Source organism: Toxotes jaculatrix, chromosome 10, assembly GCF_017976425.1.
Source record: "Toxotes jaculatrix isolate fToxJac2 chromosome 10, fToxJac2.pri, whole genome shotgun sequence".
Lineage (NCBI taxonomy): Eukaryota > Metazoa > Chordata > Actinopteri > Toxotidae > Toxotes > Toxotes jaculatrix.
The window spans coordinates 21,574,119-21,588,640 of record NC_054403.1 but is presented as its reverse complement, the minus strand read 5'-3'; the positions used below and the strand labels follow the sequence as shown (position 1 = coordinate 21,588,640).

The 14,522-nt window shown below is 38.6% G+C and overlaps 2 protein-coding genes across 2 annotated transcripts; both read left to right on the top strand.

Annotated features, from left to right (window-relative positions):
* The first annotated feature begins 1,559 nt into the window (after positions 1-1,559).
* Positions 1,560-3,569, top strand: LOC121188156 (signal-regulatory protein beta-2-like). The gene is made up of 6 exons (XM_041047742.1): positions 1,560-1,608; positions 1,743-2,069; positions 2,167-2,523; positions 2,673-2,798; positions 2,930-2,988; positions 3,099-3,569. Exons 1-6 carry the CDS (start codon positions 1,566-1,568, stop codon positions 3,225-3,227), a joined length of 1,041 nt encoding a protein of 346 aa, XP_040903676.1. The 5' UTR covers positions 1,560-1,565; the 3' UTR covers positions 3,228-3,569.
* A 2,084-nt stretch (positions 3,570-5,653) lies between these two features.
* Positions 5,654-12,305, top strand: LOC121188129. The gene is made up of 12 exons (XM_041047703.1): positions 5,654-5,707; positions 5,899-6,243; positions 6,475-6,831; positions 6,993-7,124; positions 7,256-7,314; positions 7,430-7,540; positions 8,681-8,738; positions 10,184-10,513; positions 10,770-11,126; positions 11,297-11,419; positions 11,544-11,602; positions 11,718-12,305. The coding sequence occupies exons 1-12, from the start codon at positions 5,665-5,667 to the stop codon at positions 11,844-11,846; spliced, it is 2,103 nt and encodes a 700-aa protein (XP_040903637.1). The 5' UTR covers positions 5,654-5,664; the 3' UTR covers positions 11,847-12,305.
* The last annotated feature ends 2,217 nt before the right edge of the window (positions 12,306-14,522 follow it).

Here is a 14,522-nt window from a genome sequence, read left to right as displayed (position 1 = left end):
TGCATAAGTTTCCATGCACCATTTGTTTTTCAGTGGTAACTGTTACTGCGCGTTGATCTGTATCTGTGTGAAAGTGCAAAGCAGGACTCCGAGTACATGACAATATTAACTGCAGAGCTTGTACGATGTGTGCAGCAGTGGTCAGAGCTCAAGCAACACACCAGCATGTTCTGCCTTGAGGTCAACAATATGTTGACCTTGATGACGGCAACAAACTAATATTGCTGCGGTTTTAATCCTTTAGGTTGCTGATTTATCTGTTCTCAGTCTCCAAGCACTTTACAAATACCTGAAGTTGTACCAGATACCTCCATGGTGCGTTTATAATTTTCTTAATGTCACAGTTTGTGTTGTTGTACTGGACTGTGTTTCTTTCACTGAGAGTCTCTCCACCACTGTACATGGCATCAGCCAAGATTTCTTTATGTTGGCCACCTTGGTGTTTTTATTACATTACTGTAAGGCAAAAATCTTTTAGTAGAAAACAACAAAGAAAGAAAAAGAAAAACTGTACATGAGTACAACTTGAATCAGAATCTCTCACGTCCATGTGAAAGTCTTTCTGTCATACTGTGAGAGTGATGCTCTGCTGCTGCCTTTGAGCAGCACCCTGACAAGATGTGAAGTGAGTATAGAGGATGGATGGTGTGACCACAACCACCTCCCCAACTCTGTATGCTTTGCTCTTCCTGCTGAAGTGACTGACATGAAGAGCAGGCGGGGCACTGCTGATGATGTGGAGCTTCTGAATTGGCTGGCTCACACAATATTTAAGATGGCTCCTCTGTCTTTATCTATCACTGTGTCAAATGGCTGAATACATGTCTTTAAAATATACACAAATCAAACTGATTTCTTAAATTCTTGTTTCGTGTAGTCACAACATTGTTGATTTGTTTGATGTGGGCACACAGGCCCATAAACTGTATTTACTGATATAGTACTCATTAAAACATTTATAATCCAGCAGTACTCTCTCTCTCTCAAATGACCACTTGAACCTGTGAACAAAATGGATGTGTTGTAAACCTCATCTTTTTGTCATCTGATTTTGGAGGCAGTGGTTTAATGAAAGATGATAATGTTTTCATCAAATGTAAACAACTATACAGGTGTTTTCAACGACCCTGGCTGAATGGACCTCTAGTGAGGTGGGAGCTGGGTGAAGCTATGCAGGGAATTACATGGTGTCATTAAACAAAATGTACTACTGAGGATGATAAAGATGAATTTTGTCCAACAGTTCTGAGAGGAGGTCTAATTATACAGTTCTTTTGGATTACTGCAGCTCACATCAACTTAATTCATCTGTTCTGTTTAACCTTGGTGCCACTTCCAGAAACTCACCCTGAAACATGAAACAAAGGCTTGATGTTGGTGCTGTTTCATGTGTTCAGGCTGGAAAGATGGTTGATATTATTTCCACTGTGGTAATACAGTGAAATGCAGACGTAACAAGAGGCCAATCAGATTGCTCGCACATTGTTCCCTCCCACTTCAAATGGTTATATTAAGGCAAATCATCTTATAATACGGTTTAAATTAACTGCGGTCTTCACAGGAAAATGCTGATCATACTCCATGTATTGCTGTTACTCAGAGCGGGACGTAAGTGTAGAAAATCATCTATTCTGAATGTATAGTTTGGATTTTATATGTATATTGTCATTTTCTTGCGCCTGTTTAACACAGGTGATTCAGTGTCTCCTATTAATCAGTGCTCTTGTCAATGTCATTTTTAGGTTGCACAGACGATCTGATCTTTGAGACAAAGGTTGTTGGTGTTGGAGATGATGTGAATTTGACGTGTGCTCGCCAAGAATCTGATGATGCTGACTTATATTGGATCAGGCTTGTTTCTGGAGATTTCCCTGAACTCCTGGGAGGAACATTTACCTTTGATCACGATGGTGTTAATTCAGGTCGTCACATTACAACAAAACAAGAGCCTGGAACTTTTCTTCTGCATATTAGTAAAACAGAGCGAAATGATACTGGATTTTATTACTGCATAAAAGTGGAAGTACTCGACATGAAATTTTTGACAGGAACATTTCTGAGAATTAAAGGTAAATAATATACAGCGAGCAGACTATTATTGTTTTTAACTTATTTTCTTTTTATTAAATTCAGTATCACATTTATTTTTGTGTTTGTGTTTCCCAGGACCAGAACCAGAAATCTCACCCGTCATTCAAGTCTCTCCATCTGATCCAGTCCATCCAGGAGACTCAGTGACTCTGCAGTGTTCAGTCCTCTCTGACTTGAAGACGAAAACATGTGCAGGAGATCACAGTGTGTTCTGGTTCAGAGCTGGATCAGATGAATCTCGTCCCAGTTTAATTTATACTCATGGAAACAGTAGTGATCAATGTGAACAGAGTCCTGAAGTTCACTCTCCACAGAAATGTGTCTACAGCTTCTCTAAGAGCGTCAGCTCCTCTGATGCTGGGACTTATTACTGTGCTGTGGCCACATGTGGACAGATATTATTTGGAAAAGAGTCAGAACTGGACACTAAAGGTAACTGTGGAACATTTTAATATAATTGTGAAATTAGCATGTTTGTGTGAATATCATCATTATGAATCACAAAACATTTTTTCCTTTTGCATTTCAACATCTTATCAACTCATAATTAACTTTAATGATTGATCCTTACATTATTTCAGCTCTGTGGGATTTACAGACGGCCAGTACGCTTCTGATTCTGTTATGTGCTGCTTTGGTTATAAGTCTGATCGTTATTGCCATCCTGATTTATCTCATCAAGAAGAAAACTTGTGATTGTTGCAAAGGTAACAGACGTTTCTTGTACATCAAACAAAATCTTACAAAAGATAACTTCACTTGATTTACATCACTCCTTTCTGTAAATGAACATACAGCATCATTTATCTTAAATCTTTGTTTTTATTTTATTATACAGCTGCAGTTTCTCTGCAAACAGATTCTGCAACAGCCAGTGGTAATCAGAAAAGTCATCTGGTAAGACATTTAAAGAAAAGATGTAACTGGAAAACTTACTGACATATTTTCTCCTTGCATTTGTAAATATTAACATCTGCCATCTCATTCTTCATCATATATTTTGTCAGAGAGATGAGGACTCATTGGTTTATTCTGCACCAACGTTCACCAGTCGGAAAGCTGGTAAAGCAGAGAGAAGGAACACAAGAACAGCAGAAGGAGAGACAGTCTACACTGATGTCAGGGCTCTGCAATAGATTAGCAGCAGTTTTCTTGTTCTTTGAAGCTGATATAATTTATGTCTGTCACACTGTGGGAAATCTACTGCTTCACATCAATGTCACATCTGATGTTGGTATATTTTATTTTGTGTGTTTTGTGTGTTTTTTCCTTTCCATTTTTTGTCTGTCTCCTTTTGTCTGATATACACTTTTATGGCTCTTAAATGTGCATCAGATTCATGTAAAACAGTTGTATTAAATGAAACTGATGTTTGTGTAAATGTGTTTCTTTCTTCCTTAAAACACAAACATACATTGTTCATTTTGACAATGAGTTTAGTTATAATCACTGAAGGAATTAACAAATAATAATAAATAAAAAAGTGAGACTGAATGTCTTGTTGAATGTTTGCAACACAGTAAAAACCATTTTACTTCTTATCCAAGGGCTAAACCCAGAAAGCACAGGTTTAGAGATAGGGTGAGGAGCTCGGAGTACAGCCGCTGCTCCTCCACATCGAGAGGAGCCAGCCAAGTATTTTTGATGCACCCTGGACTCCACCCTGGGGAGGTGTTCCGGGCATGTCACACCGGGAGGAGGAGGCCCTGGGGAAGACCTAGGACACGCTGGAGGAACAGTGGCTCTCGGCTGGCTTGGGAACGCCACAGGATTCCCCCGGAAGAGCTACAGGAAATGTATTGTTTCAGAGTCTTGATCCTAAATGAACTTGAGATGTAAATAGATTTAAAAACAGAGTGAAAAGTGGAGAACAGCCCCAGTGTATACACACCTTATTTTGAAAGCCCAGCCACAACAATGCTTAAATTTCCATGCATCTTTTTTTTTCAGTGGTGACCATGAATGTGTGTTTGTCTGCAACTGTCTGTGTGTGAAAGCATGACGTGAAGTACATGACAATGGTTACTACAGGGCTTTTGGTTTAAGTTGTTTATGATCAAACCCCTAAGGGACCACTTTTGATCTCTTCTGGACTTTTTTTGAGTAAGCTGTTATGGACTGAGTTTAGACTTGTTTCCTGTCATGGGTAAGTTTTGAATTCTGTTTGAATTTTTCTTCAAACTCATTGTGGACTGTTTTGAGGACTCTTGTTTAGTTTCTTAAATTTTGTAAGTAGTTTCCTGTTTTGTTTTGAAATCTCTGATTTAGGTTTCTTGGGTTTGTTTAGCATTTCCTGTTTTATTATGAAGCCCTAACCCTCGTGAATCAGTCCCCAGTCTATTTCCTGTCTTTGTCTCGTTTCCCTCCTTTTTGATTGTCTGTCCCACCCTTGTTGGATTCACCTGTTGCCATTTACCCCGTGTGTTTCAGTCTCATTACTCCCCTGTTCCTTCGTCAGTTTGTCTCTGTCCATGTCCGTTCCTGCTGTTGTGCTGCGCGAGGCTGTACCTGTTCTTGCCTCGCCCTTTGATGCCACAGTTTGTCACTGTCACTGACAGTCTCTCCACCACTGTACATGGTGTCAGCCAGGATTTCCTCATGTTTACCATCTTGGTATTTTTATCATGCAGCTGTGAGGCAAAAGTGTTTGGTAAAAAAAAAAAAAAAGAAAGGAAAATAAAAGGAACAGTCCATGAGTAGAACGTGAATCAGAATCTCTCATGTCCATGTGAAAGTGTTTCTGTCACACTGTGAGAGTGATGCTCTGCTGCTGCCTTTGAGCAGCACCCCGACAAGATGTGAAGTGAGTATAGAGGATGGATGGTGTGACCACAACCACGTCCCCAACTCTGTATGCTTTGCTCTTCCTGCTGAAGTGACTGACATGAAGAGCAGGCGGGGCACTGCTGATGATGTGGAGCTTCTGAATTGGCTGGCTCACACAATATTTAAGATGGCTCCTCTGTCTTTATCTATCACTGTGTCAAATGGCTGAATACATCTCTCTCTCTCTCTCAAATGACCACTTATGTAGTGAACAAAATGGTTGTGTTGTAAACCTCATCTTCTTCTTGTCATCTGATTTTGGAGGCAGTGATTTAATGAAAGACGATAATAATGTTTTGGACAAATCTCATCACATACCAGGTGATTTCAACGACCCTGGCTGAATAAACACTAACAGGTGTAACAAAATCAACAGTAAGATGAGGGACATGTCAGGTGAGCGAACTTTGTACATGCCCACACAGTTCTGAAAGGAAGGATAATTATACAATTGTGTGGGATTACTGCAGCTCACATCAACTTAATTTATCTGTTGTGTTTAACCTCAATGTAACTTGCAGAAACTCACCCTGAAACATGAAACAAAGATTTGATGTTAGTGCTGTTTCATGTGTTCAGGCTGGAAAGATGGTTGATATTATTTCCACTGTGGTAATACAGTGAAATGCAGACGTAACAAGAGGCCAATCAGATTGCTCTCACATTGTTCCCTCCCACTTCAAATGATTATATTAAGGCAAATCATCTTATAATAGGGTTTGAAGCATCTGCTGTCTTAACAGGAAAATGCTGATCATACTCCATTTACTGCTGTTACTCAGAGCGGGACGTAAGTGTAGAAAATCAGCTTTTTTCAATTTCTTTTTTCGAATAAATGCAATAAGTTTATTGTCATTTTCTTGTTTCTGCTTAACACAGGACACGTGATTCTGTGTCTATTAGAAGAAGAAGAATAGCCTTAATTGTCATTGAACAATGTCAAACGAAATTAATCACTGCTCTTGTTAATGTCATTTTTAGGTTGCACAGATGATCTGATCTTTGAGACAAAGGTTGTTGGTGTTGGAGATGATGTGAATTTGACGTGTGCTCGACAGAAATCTGGTGATGATGACCCCGATCCCGCTGCACGCTTATATTGGATCAGGCTTGTTTCTGGAAACTTGCCTGAATTCTTGGGAGGAACATTTAGCTTTGATTACAAGAGTGTTAATACGACTCCTCGCATTACAGCAAAACAAGAGCCTGGAACTTTTCTTCTGCATATTAGTAAAACAGAGCGAAGGGATACTGGATTTTATTACTGCATAAAAGTAACAATACTTGACATGAAATTTTTGAGAGGAACATTTCTGAGAATTAAAGGTAAATAAAATGCAGTGAGCAGACATTCAAACACCATTTATAACAGCAGTTTAATTTTTCCACATCACGATAAAACATATTTCCATCAATTATTTGATTTATTCGAGAGTGTTTAAGGAAATAAAATATTGTATTTAACTTCTTTTGTTTTTATTTAAATGAATAAATAAAATTCATTTTATGTAAATGAATAGCACGTACGGTATTTATTTTTGTGTTTGTGTTTCCCAGGACCAGAACCAGATATCACTGACATCATTCAAGTCTCTCCATCTGATCCAGTCCATCCAGGAGACTCAGTGACTCTGCAGTGTTCAGTCCTCTCTGACTCTGAGATGAAAACATGTCCAGGAGATCACAGTGTGTTCTGGTTCAGAGCTGGATCAGATGAGTCTCGTCCCAGTTTCATTTATACTCATGGAAACAGTGGTGATCAATGTGGACAGAGTCCTGAAGCTCACTCTCCACAGAAATGTGTCTACAGCTTCTCTAAGAACGTCAGCTCCTCTGATGCTGGGACTTATTACTGTGCTGTGGCCACATGTGGACAGATATTATTTGGAAATGGAACCAAACTCAACATTGAAGGTAACTGTAGAACATTTTAATATAATTGTGAAATTAGCATGTTTGTGTGTTTATTTTAGGATCTGGTAGAAAAATTTTGATCATGGATCACAAAACATTTTTTTCCTTTTGCATTTTAACATCTTATCAAATCATAATTAACTTTCATTAAATTGTTTCAGCACACAACGTGTGGGATTTACAGACGGCCAGTACACTTCTGATTCTGTTATGTGCTGCTTTGGTTATAAGTCTGATCGTTATTGCCATCCTGATTTATCTCATCAAGAAGAAAACTTGTGATTGTTGCAAAGGTAACAGACGTTTCTTGTACATCAAACAAAATCTTACATGAGATAACTTCATTTGATTTACATCACTCCTTTCTGTAAATGAACATACAGCATCATTTATCTTAAATCTTTGTTTTTATTTTATTATACAGCTGCAGTTTCTCTGCAAACAGATTCTGCAACAGCCAGTGGTAATCAGAAAAGTCATTTGGTAAGACATTTAAAGAAAAGATGTAACTGGAAAACTTACTGACATATTTTCTCTTTGCATTTATAAATATTAACATCTGCCATCTCATAACATTCTTCATCATATATTTTGTCAGAGAGATGAGGACTCATTGGTTTATTCTGCACCAACGTTCACCAGTCGGAAAGCTGGTAAAGCAGAGAGAAGGAACACAAGAACAGCAGAAGGAGAGACAGTCTACACTGATGTCAGGGCTTTACGATAGATTAGCAACTGTTGAATTGCTGAAGCTGATATAATTTATGTCTGTCACACTGTGAGAAATCAATGTCACATCTGATGTTGGTAAAAAATACTTTATTTCAATAACCTTAAAAGTATTGATTGTCTCATTTTATATTCTGTCCAGTTTCTTTCCATGACTGTATGACTTTTTCACTTTTTAATACATATAATGGATTTTACGTATAATGGACTCACATTTGTTCAAGGGAAATAAAACAAACTTCTTTTTGTAAACTACATTGAAATGAATCTAAGATCCACACTATCCATGTGAGTGGAGTGTCAGAGAAACTCAGGAGGATTTTCTCCAGACACGACATTCCAGTTCATTTTAAGCCCTGGAACACTCTGAGACGGAAACTGGTACATCCCAAAGACAAAGCTCACCAAAACAAGCTAAGTGATGTGGCCTATGCAGTCAAACACAGCGAGGAGTGTTCCGACTTTTACACAGGGGAGATTAAACAGTCACTCCACAAACACATGGCCCAGCATAGATGAACCAGCCCCTCTGGTGAAAACATGTTCACATTTTGGACTGAGAACATAGATGGTTTGAGAGAGGAGTTCAGGAAGCCATCACTGAACAGAGGGGGTGGTTTAAGACACCAGTTGTCACCCACCTATAACGCAGGTTTGAGATCCCTCCCCCGACAACAAACCCATCCAAATCTGGGCTTGTGTGACTCTAATGACTCACATGATGCTCAGTCCAACGATCAGCCTAGGTACCCTTTCAGGTGCTAATGACTCCACTTGCGGCAGCTCAGCAGGCAGTGCCCAGGATGTGAAAGGCTCCACCAAGTGGTTTCAGTTGCTCTCAGGGGACCACACACTAGGTGTGAAAGGGAATCAGTTTAAATGTTTGGTCTCTCTAATCAGTCTCTAGAAATGAAGAAGCTTCTGGGACGAGAGGCAAACAAGAAGTCCAGTTGCCTTCAAATTAACCCATAATATATCCACAGCATTCAGTTAGTGTGATGCAGATAAAACAGAAATCAAAACATCAGTGGCACTGTATCATTTTTTCAAATTGCCTTCAAGAGAAAATCCAAATATTGCTGCCTTTGTAAAACCCTTTGGGTTGTCTATCTGTTCTCAGTCTCCATGCACTTTAAAAGTAACTGAAGTTGTTCCAGATACCTCCGCTCTCAAAAGCGGTTTGTGAAGTTGAACTGAATTATGTGTCTGTCTCCACCACTGTACATAGCATTGGCCAAGATTCATTTATGTTGACCACTGTGGTATTTTTACTGTGTTGCTACGAGGCAAAAATACCTGTTCACCGAAAAAAAAAGAAAAACAGTCCATGAGTAGAACTTGAATCAGAATCTCTCACATCCGTGTGAAAGTGTTTCTGTCACACTGTGAGACTGATGCTCTGCTGCTGCCTTTGAGCAGCACCCTGACAAGATGTGAAGTGAATATAGAGGATGGATGGTGTGACCACAGCCACCTCCCCAACTCTGTATGCTTTGCTCTTCCTGCTGAAGTGACTGACATGAAGAGCAGGCGGGGCACTGCTGATGATGTGGAGCTTCTGAATTGGCTGGCTCACACAATATTTAAGATGGCTCCTCTGTCTTTGTGTATCACTATGTCAAATGGCTGGAAACATCTTCTTTAAAATATACACAAATCAAACTGATTTCTTAAATCCCTGTTTAACTAAGTGTAGTGACAGTGTTGTTGATGTTAAATTTTGATGTGGGCACACAGGCCCATAAACTGTATTTACTGATATACTGAAACATTTATAATCCAGCAGTACTCTCTCCCTCTCTCTCTCTCAAATGACCACTTATGTAGTGAACAAAATGGTTGTGCTGTAAGCCTCATCTACTTTTTGTCATCTGATTTTGGAGGCAGTGGTTTAATGAAAGATGATAATGTGTTGATCAAATGTAAACAACTATACAGGTGTTTTCAACGACCCTGGCTGAATGGACCTCTAGTGAGGTGGGAGCTGAGTGAAGCTATGCAGGAAATTACATGTTGTCATTAAACTAAATGTACTACTGAGGTGAAACAAAGTCAACAGTAGGATGAGGGACATGTCAGGTGAGTGAACTTTGTACAGGCCCACACAGTTCTGAGAGGAGGTCTAATTATACAGTTGTTTTGGATTACTGCAGCTCACATCAACTTCACATGAAATCATCTGTTCTGTTTAACCTCAGTGCCACTTCCAGAAACTCACCCTGAAACATCAAACAAAAGCTTGATGTTGGTGTTGTTTCATGTGTTCAGGCTGGAAAGATGGTTGATATTATTTTCACAGTGGTAATACGGTGAAATGTAAACGTAACAAGAGACCAATCAGATTGCTCTCACATTGTTCCCTCCCACTTCAAATGGTTATATTAAGGCAAATCATCTTATAATAAGGTTTAAAGTAACTGCTGTCTTAACAGGAAAATGCTGATCATATTCCATTTACTGCTGTTACTCAGAGCAGGACGTAAGTGTAGAAAATCAGCTTTTTTCAATTTACGTTTTTGAATAAATGCAATAAGTTTATTGTAATTTTCTTGCATCTATTTAACACAGGACTCTTGATTCAATGTCTGTTATTAATTGTTTTTCTTGTCAGTGTCATTTTTAGGTTGCACAGATGATCTGATCTTTGAGACAAAAGTTGTTCGTGTTGGAGATGATGTGAATTTGACGTGTACTCTCCAGGACTTTGATGCCAATACACGTTTATATTGGATCAGGGTTGTTTCTGGAAACTTGCCTGAATTCTTGGGAGGAACATATAGATTTGATTACAGAAGTGTTAATACGACTTCTCGCATTACAGCAACAAGAAAACATGGATTTTTTCTTCTTCTTATTAGTAAAACAGAGCTAAGTGATAATGGAGTTTATTACTGTATGAAAATAAAACAACTTGACATGAAATTTTTGAGAGGAACATTTCTGAGAATTAAAGGTAAATAAATTTACAGTTAATACAGTTTTAGATACTCTAAAAAATGTATTTACCATGTTTACATGAAACACCATTTATATATAATTAAATTTTCCTATACAATGTAATACATATTTCCATGATTTATATGAATAATTTTATTTATAAGATTTATAAGGTTTGTGTATATAAATCATTGCAGTTAACGTCATTTGGTTTTTTTGGTTTTTTTTTATTTTATGAATAACACATTTACTTTTGTGTTTGTATTTCCCAGGACCAGAACCAGATATCACTGACATCATTCAAGTCTCTCCATCTGATCCAGTCCATCCAGGAGACTCAGTGACTCTGCAGTGTTCAGTCCTCTCTGACTCTGAGACGAAAACATGTGCAGGAGATCACAGTGTGTTCTGGTTCAGAGCCGGATCAGATGAATCTCATCCCAGTTTCATTTATACTCATGGAAACAGTGGTGATCAATGTGGACAGAGTCCTGAAGCTCACTCTCCACAGAAATGTGTCTACAGCTTCTCTAAGAACGTCAGCTCCTCTGATGCTGGGACTTATTACTGTGCTGTGGCCACATGTGGACAGATATTATTTGGAAATGGATCAAAACTCAACATTGAAGGTAACAGTAGAACATTTTAATATAATTGTGAAATTAGCGTGTGTGTGTTTATATTAGGATCTGGCAGAATTAATTGAGATCATGAATCACAAAACATTTTTTCCTTTTGCATTTTAACATCTTATCAAATCATAATTAACTTTCATTATTTGGTCCTTAAATTGTTTCAGCACACAACACGTGGGATTTACAGACGCCTCTGATTCTGTTATGTGCTGCTTTGGTTATAAGTCTGATCGTTATTGCCATCCTGATTTATCTCATCAAGAAGAAAACTTGTGATTGTTGCAAAGGTAACAGACGTTTCTTGTACATCAAACAAGATCTTACAAAAGATAACTTCACTTGATTTACATCACTCCTTTGTGTAAATTAACACACACCATCTTAAATCTTTGTTTATATTTTATTATACAGCTGCAGTTTCTCTGCAAACAGATTCTGCAGCAGCCAGTGGTAATCAGAAAAGTCATCTGGTAAGACATTTGAAGAAAAGATGTAACTGGAAAAGTTACTGACATATTTTCTCCTTGCATTTATAAATATTAACATCTGCCATCTCATAACATTCTTCATCATATATTTTGTCAGAGAGATGAGGACTCATTGATTTATTCTGCACCAACGTTCACCAGTCGGAAAGCTGGTAAAGCAGAGAGAAGGAACACAAGAACAGCAGAAGGAGAGACAGTCTACACTGATGTCAGGGCTTTACCATAGATTAGCTGTTGACTTGTTCATTGAAGCTGATATAATTTATGTCTGTCACACTGTGGGAAATCTGCTGCTTTACATCAGTGTCACATCTAAATACTTTATTTCAATAACCTTAAAAGTGTTTATCGTATCATTTTGACATTATATTTTGTCCAGTTTCCTGCCATGACTGTAAGAGTTTTTCACTTTTTAATAAGTATAATGGATTTTAGTGATAGTCTCTGGAATTATGTGTCTCATATCTATTCATACTTTCTTCACTTCAACATTTCCTTTTTCATTATGATCTTCTAAGAGGTTTAACATGTTAACACTCAAACAGGCTTTTTGGAAGATTTAATGTGACAGAGTTGGAGGGTTGAGGGACATTTCCTGTCTTTCTCCTTTTTGTCTGATATAGAGTTCTATGGCTTTTAACTGTGTATCTGAGTCATGTAAAACAATTGTTTCAATTAAAATGAAACCGATGTTTGTGGACATGTGTCCATGTGACTTCCTTAAAACTCAAACTTATAGTGTTCATTTTGACGATGACTGTATTTATAATCACTGAAGAATGTAAAAGGTAATAAGAAAAAAAAACTAGAAGTACCGCATGGCAGTGGTATGTCTCCGTGCGGTTGAGTGCCTGTTTGTAGCAGATGTAGAGATAGAGGTTATGGGTGTTTTGTAGTGGTAATGGCGATGTGTGGGAAAACACAGCCTTGACCTTTGACCTCTCACCTCCAATTCATATTGACTCCATCTTTGACAAGCAGTGATAATATGTGCAAAGTTTGAAGAACATCACTCAAACGGTTCTTACGATATCACATTACCATGCAAAACATAAATATGGTCATAGTGACCTTGCCCTTTGACCTTTGACCTCCGGCCCTGGATTGACTGGCGACCAGTCCAGGGTGTACCCCGCCTCTCAGGATAGGCTCCAGCTCCCCCGCGACCTTGAGAGCTCAAGAGGTTGGATGGATTGGAAAGCATTCATGTGACATGTCAGAGAAACAAAGGAGGATTTTCTCCAAACACGACTTTCCTTTTCTTTCTAGACCCTGCAACACTCTGAGACAGAAACTGGTACAACCCAAGATAAAACTCCCAAAAACAAGCTAAATGATGTGGTCTACGCAGTCAAATGCAGCGAGGAGTGTTCCGACCTCCATACACAGGAGATTAAACAGTCACTCCACAAACACACTGCCCAGCATAGATGAGCCAACTCCTCGGATAAAACTCAGCCATTCACGTGCATCTTAAGAAGAAGGGACACTCCCTTGAGAACAATGATGTTCACATTTTGGACTGAGAACATAGATGGTTTGAGAGAGGAGTCCAGGACGCCATCTATGTCAAAATAGAACATCCATCACTGAACAGAGGGGGTGGTTTACCACACCAGTTGTCACCCACTTAGAACGCAGTTTTGAGACTAACCCATCCACATCTGGACTCATGTGACTCTAATGACTCATGATGCTCAGTCAAACGATCAGCATAGGTACCCTTTCAGGTCCTAACAAGTCCACTTGAGGCAGCTCAGCAAACACTGCCCGGGATGTGAAAGGCTCCATCAAGTGGTTTCAGTTGCTCTGAGGGGACCACACACTAGGTGTGAAAGGGAATCAGTTTAAATGTTTGGTCTCTCTAATCAGTCTCTAGAAATGAAGACGTTTCTGGTACGAGAGGCAAACAAGAAGTCCAGTTGCCTTCAAATTAACCCATAATATATCCACAGCATTCAGTTAGTGTGATGCAGATAAAACAGAAATCAAAACTTAAAAGGAACTGTATCATTTTTTCAAATTGCCTTTAACACATGGTGACAAAGTAATTGGACAATTGTTTTGGTTTACTGCAGCTCACATCAGCTTAAATCATCTGTGTTTAACCTCAGCGCCACTGCTTGAACATATTCAACTGAAAAGTCCATTAAGGAAAATGTGGTGAACACAGTTGTTTTGTTTTAATAAGTTTTGTTAATTTCACATGAAATCAGGTCATCTGTTGTGTTTACTTTCAGTGCCACCTATATAAACTCACCCTGAAACATGAAACAAAGGCTCGATGTTGGTGCTGTTTCATGTGTTCAGGCTGGAAAGATGGTTGATATTATTTCCACAGTGGTAATACAGTGAAATGCAGACGTAACAAGAGACCAATCAGATTGCTCACACATTGTTCCCTCCCACTTCAAAAGATTATATTAAGGCAAATCATCTTATAATACGGTTTAAAGTAACTGCTGTCTTAACAAGAAAATGCTGATCATACTCCATTTGCTGCTGTTACTCAGAGCGGGACGTAAGTGTAGAAAATCAGCTTTTCTTAATGTATAGTTTGGATTTTATATATATATGTTGTCATTTTCTTGCGACTGTTTAACACAGGTGATTCAGTGTCTGTTATTAATCACTGCTCTTGTTAATGTCATTCTTAGGTTGCACAGATGATCTGATCTTTGAGACAAAGGTTGTTGGTGTTGGAGATGATGTGAATTTGAGGTGTGCTCGCCAAGAATCTGATGATGCTGACTTATATTGGATCAGGCTTGTTTCTGGAGATTTCCCTGAACTCCTGGGAGGAACATTTACCTTTGATCACGATGGTGTTAATTCAGGTCGTCACATTACAACAAAACAAGAGCCTGGAACTTTTCTTCTGCATATTAGTAAAACAGAGCGA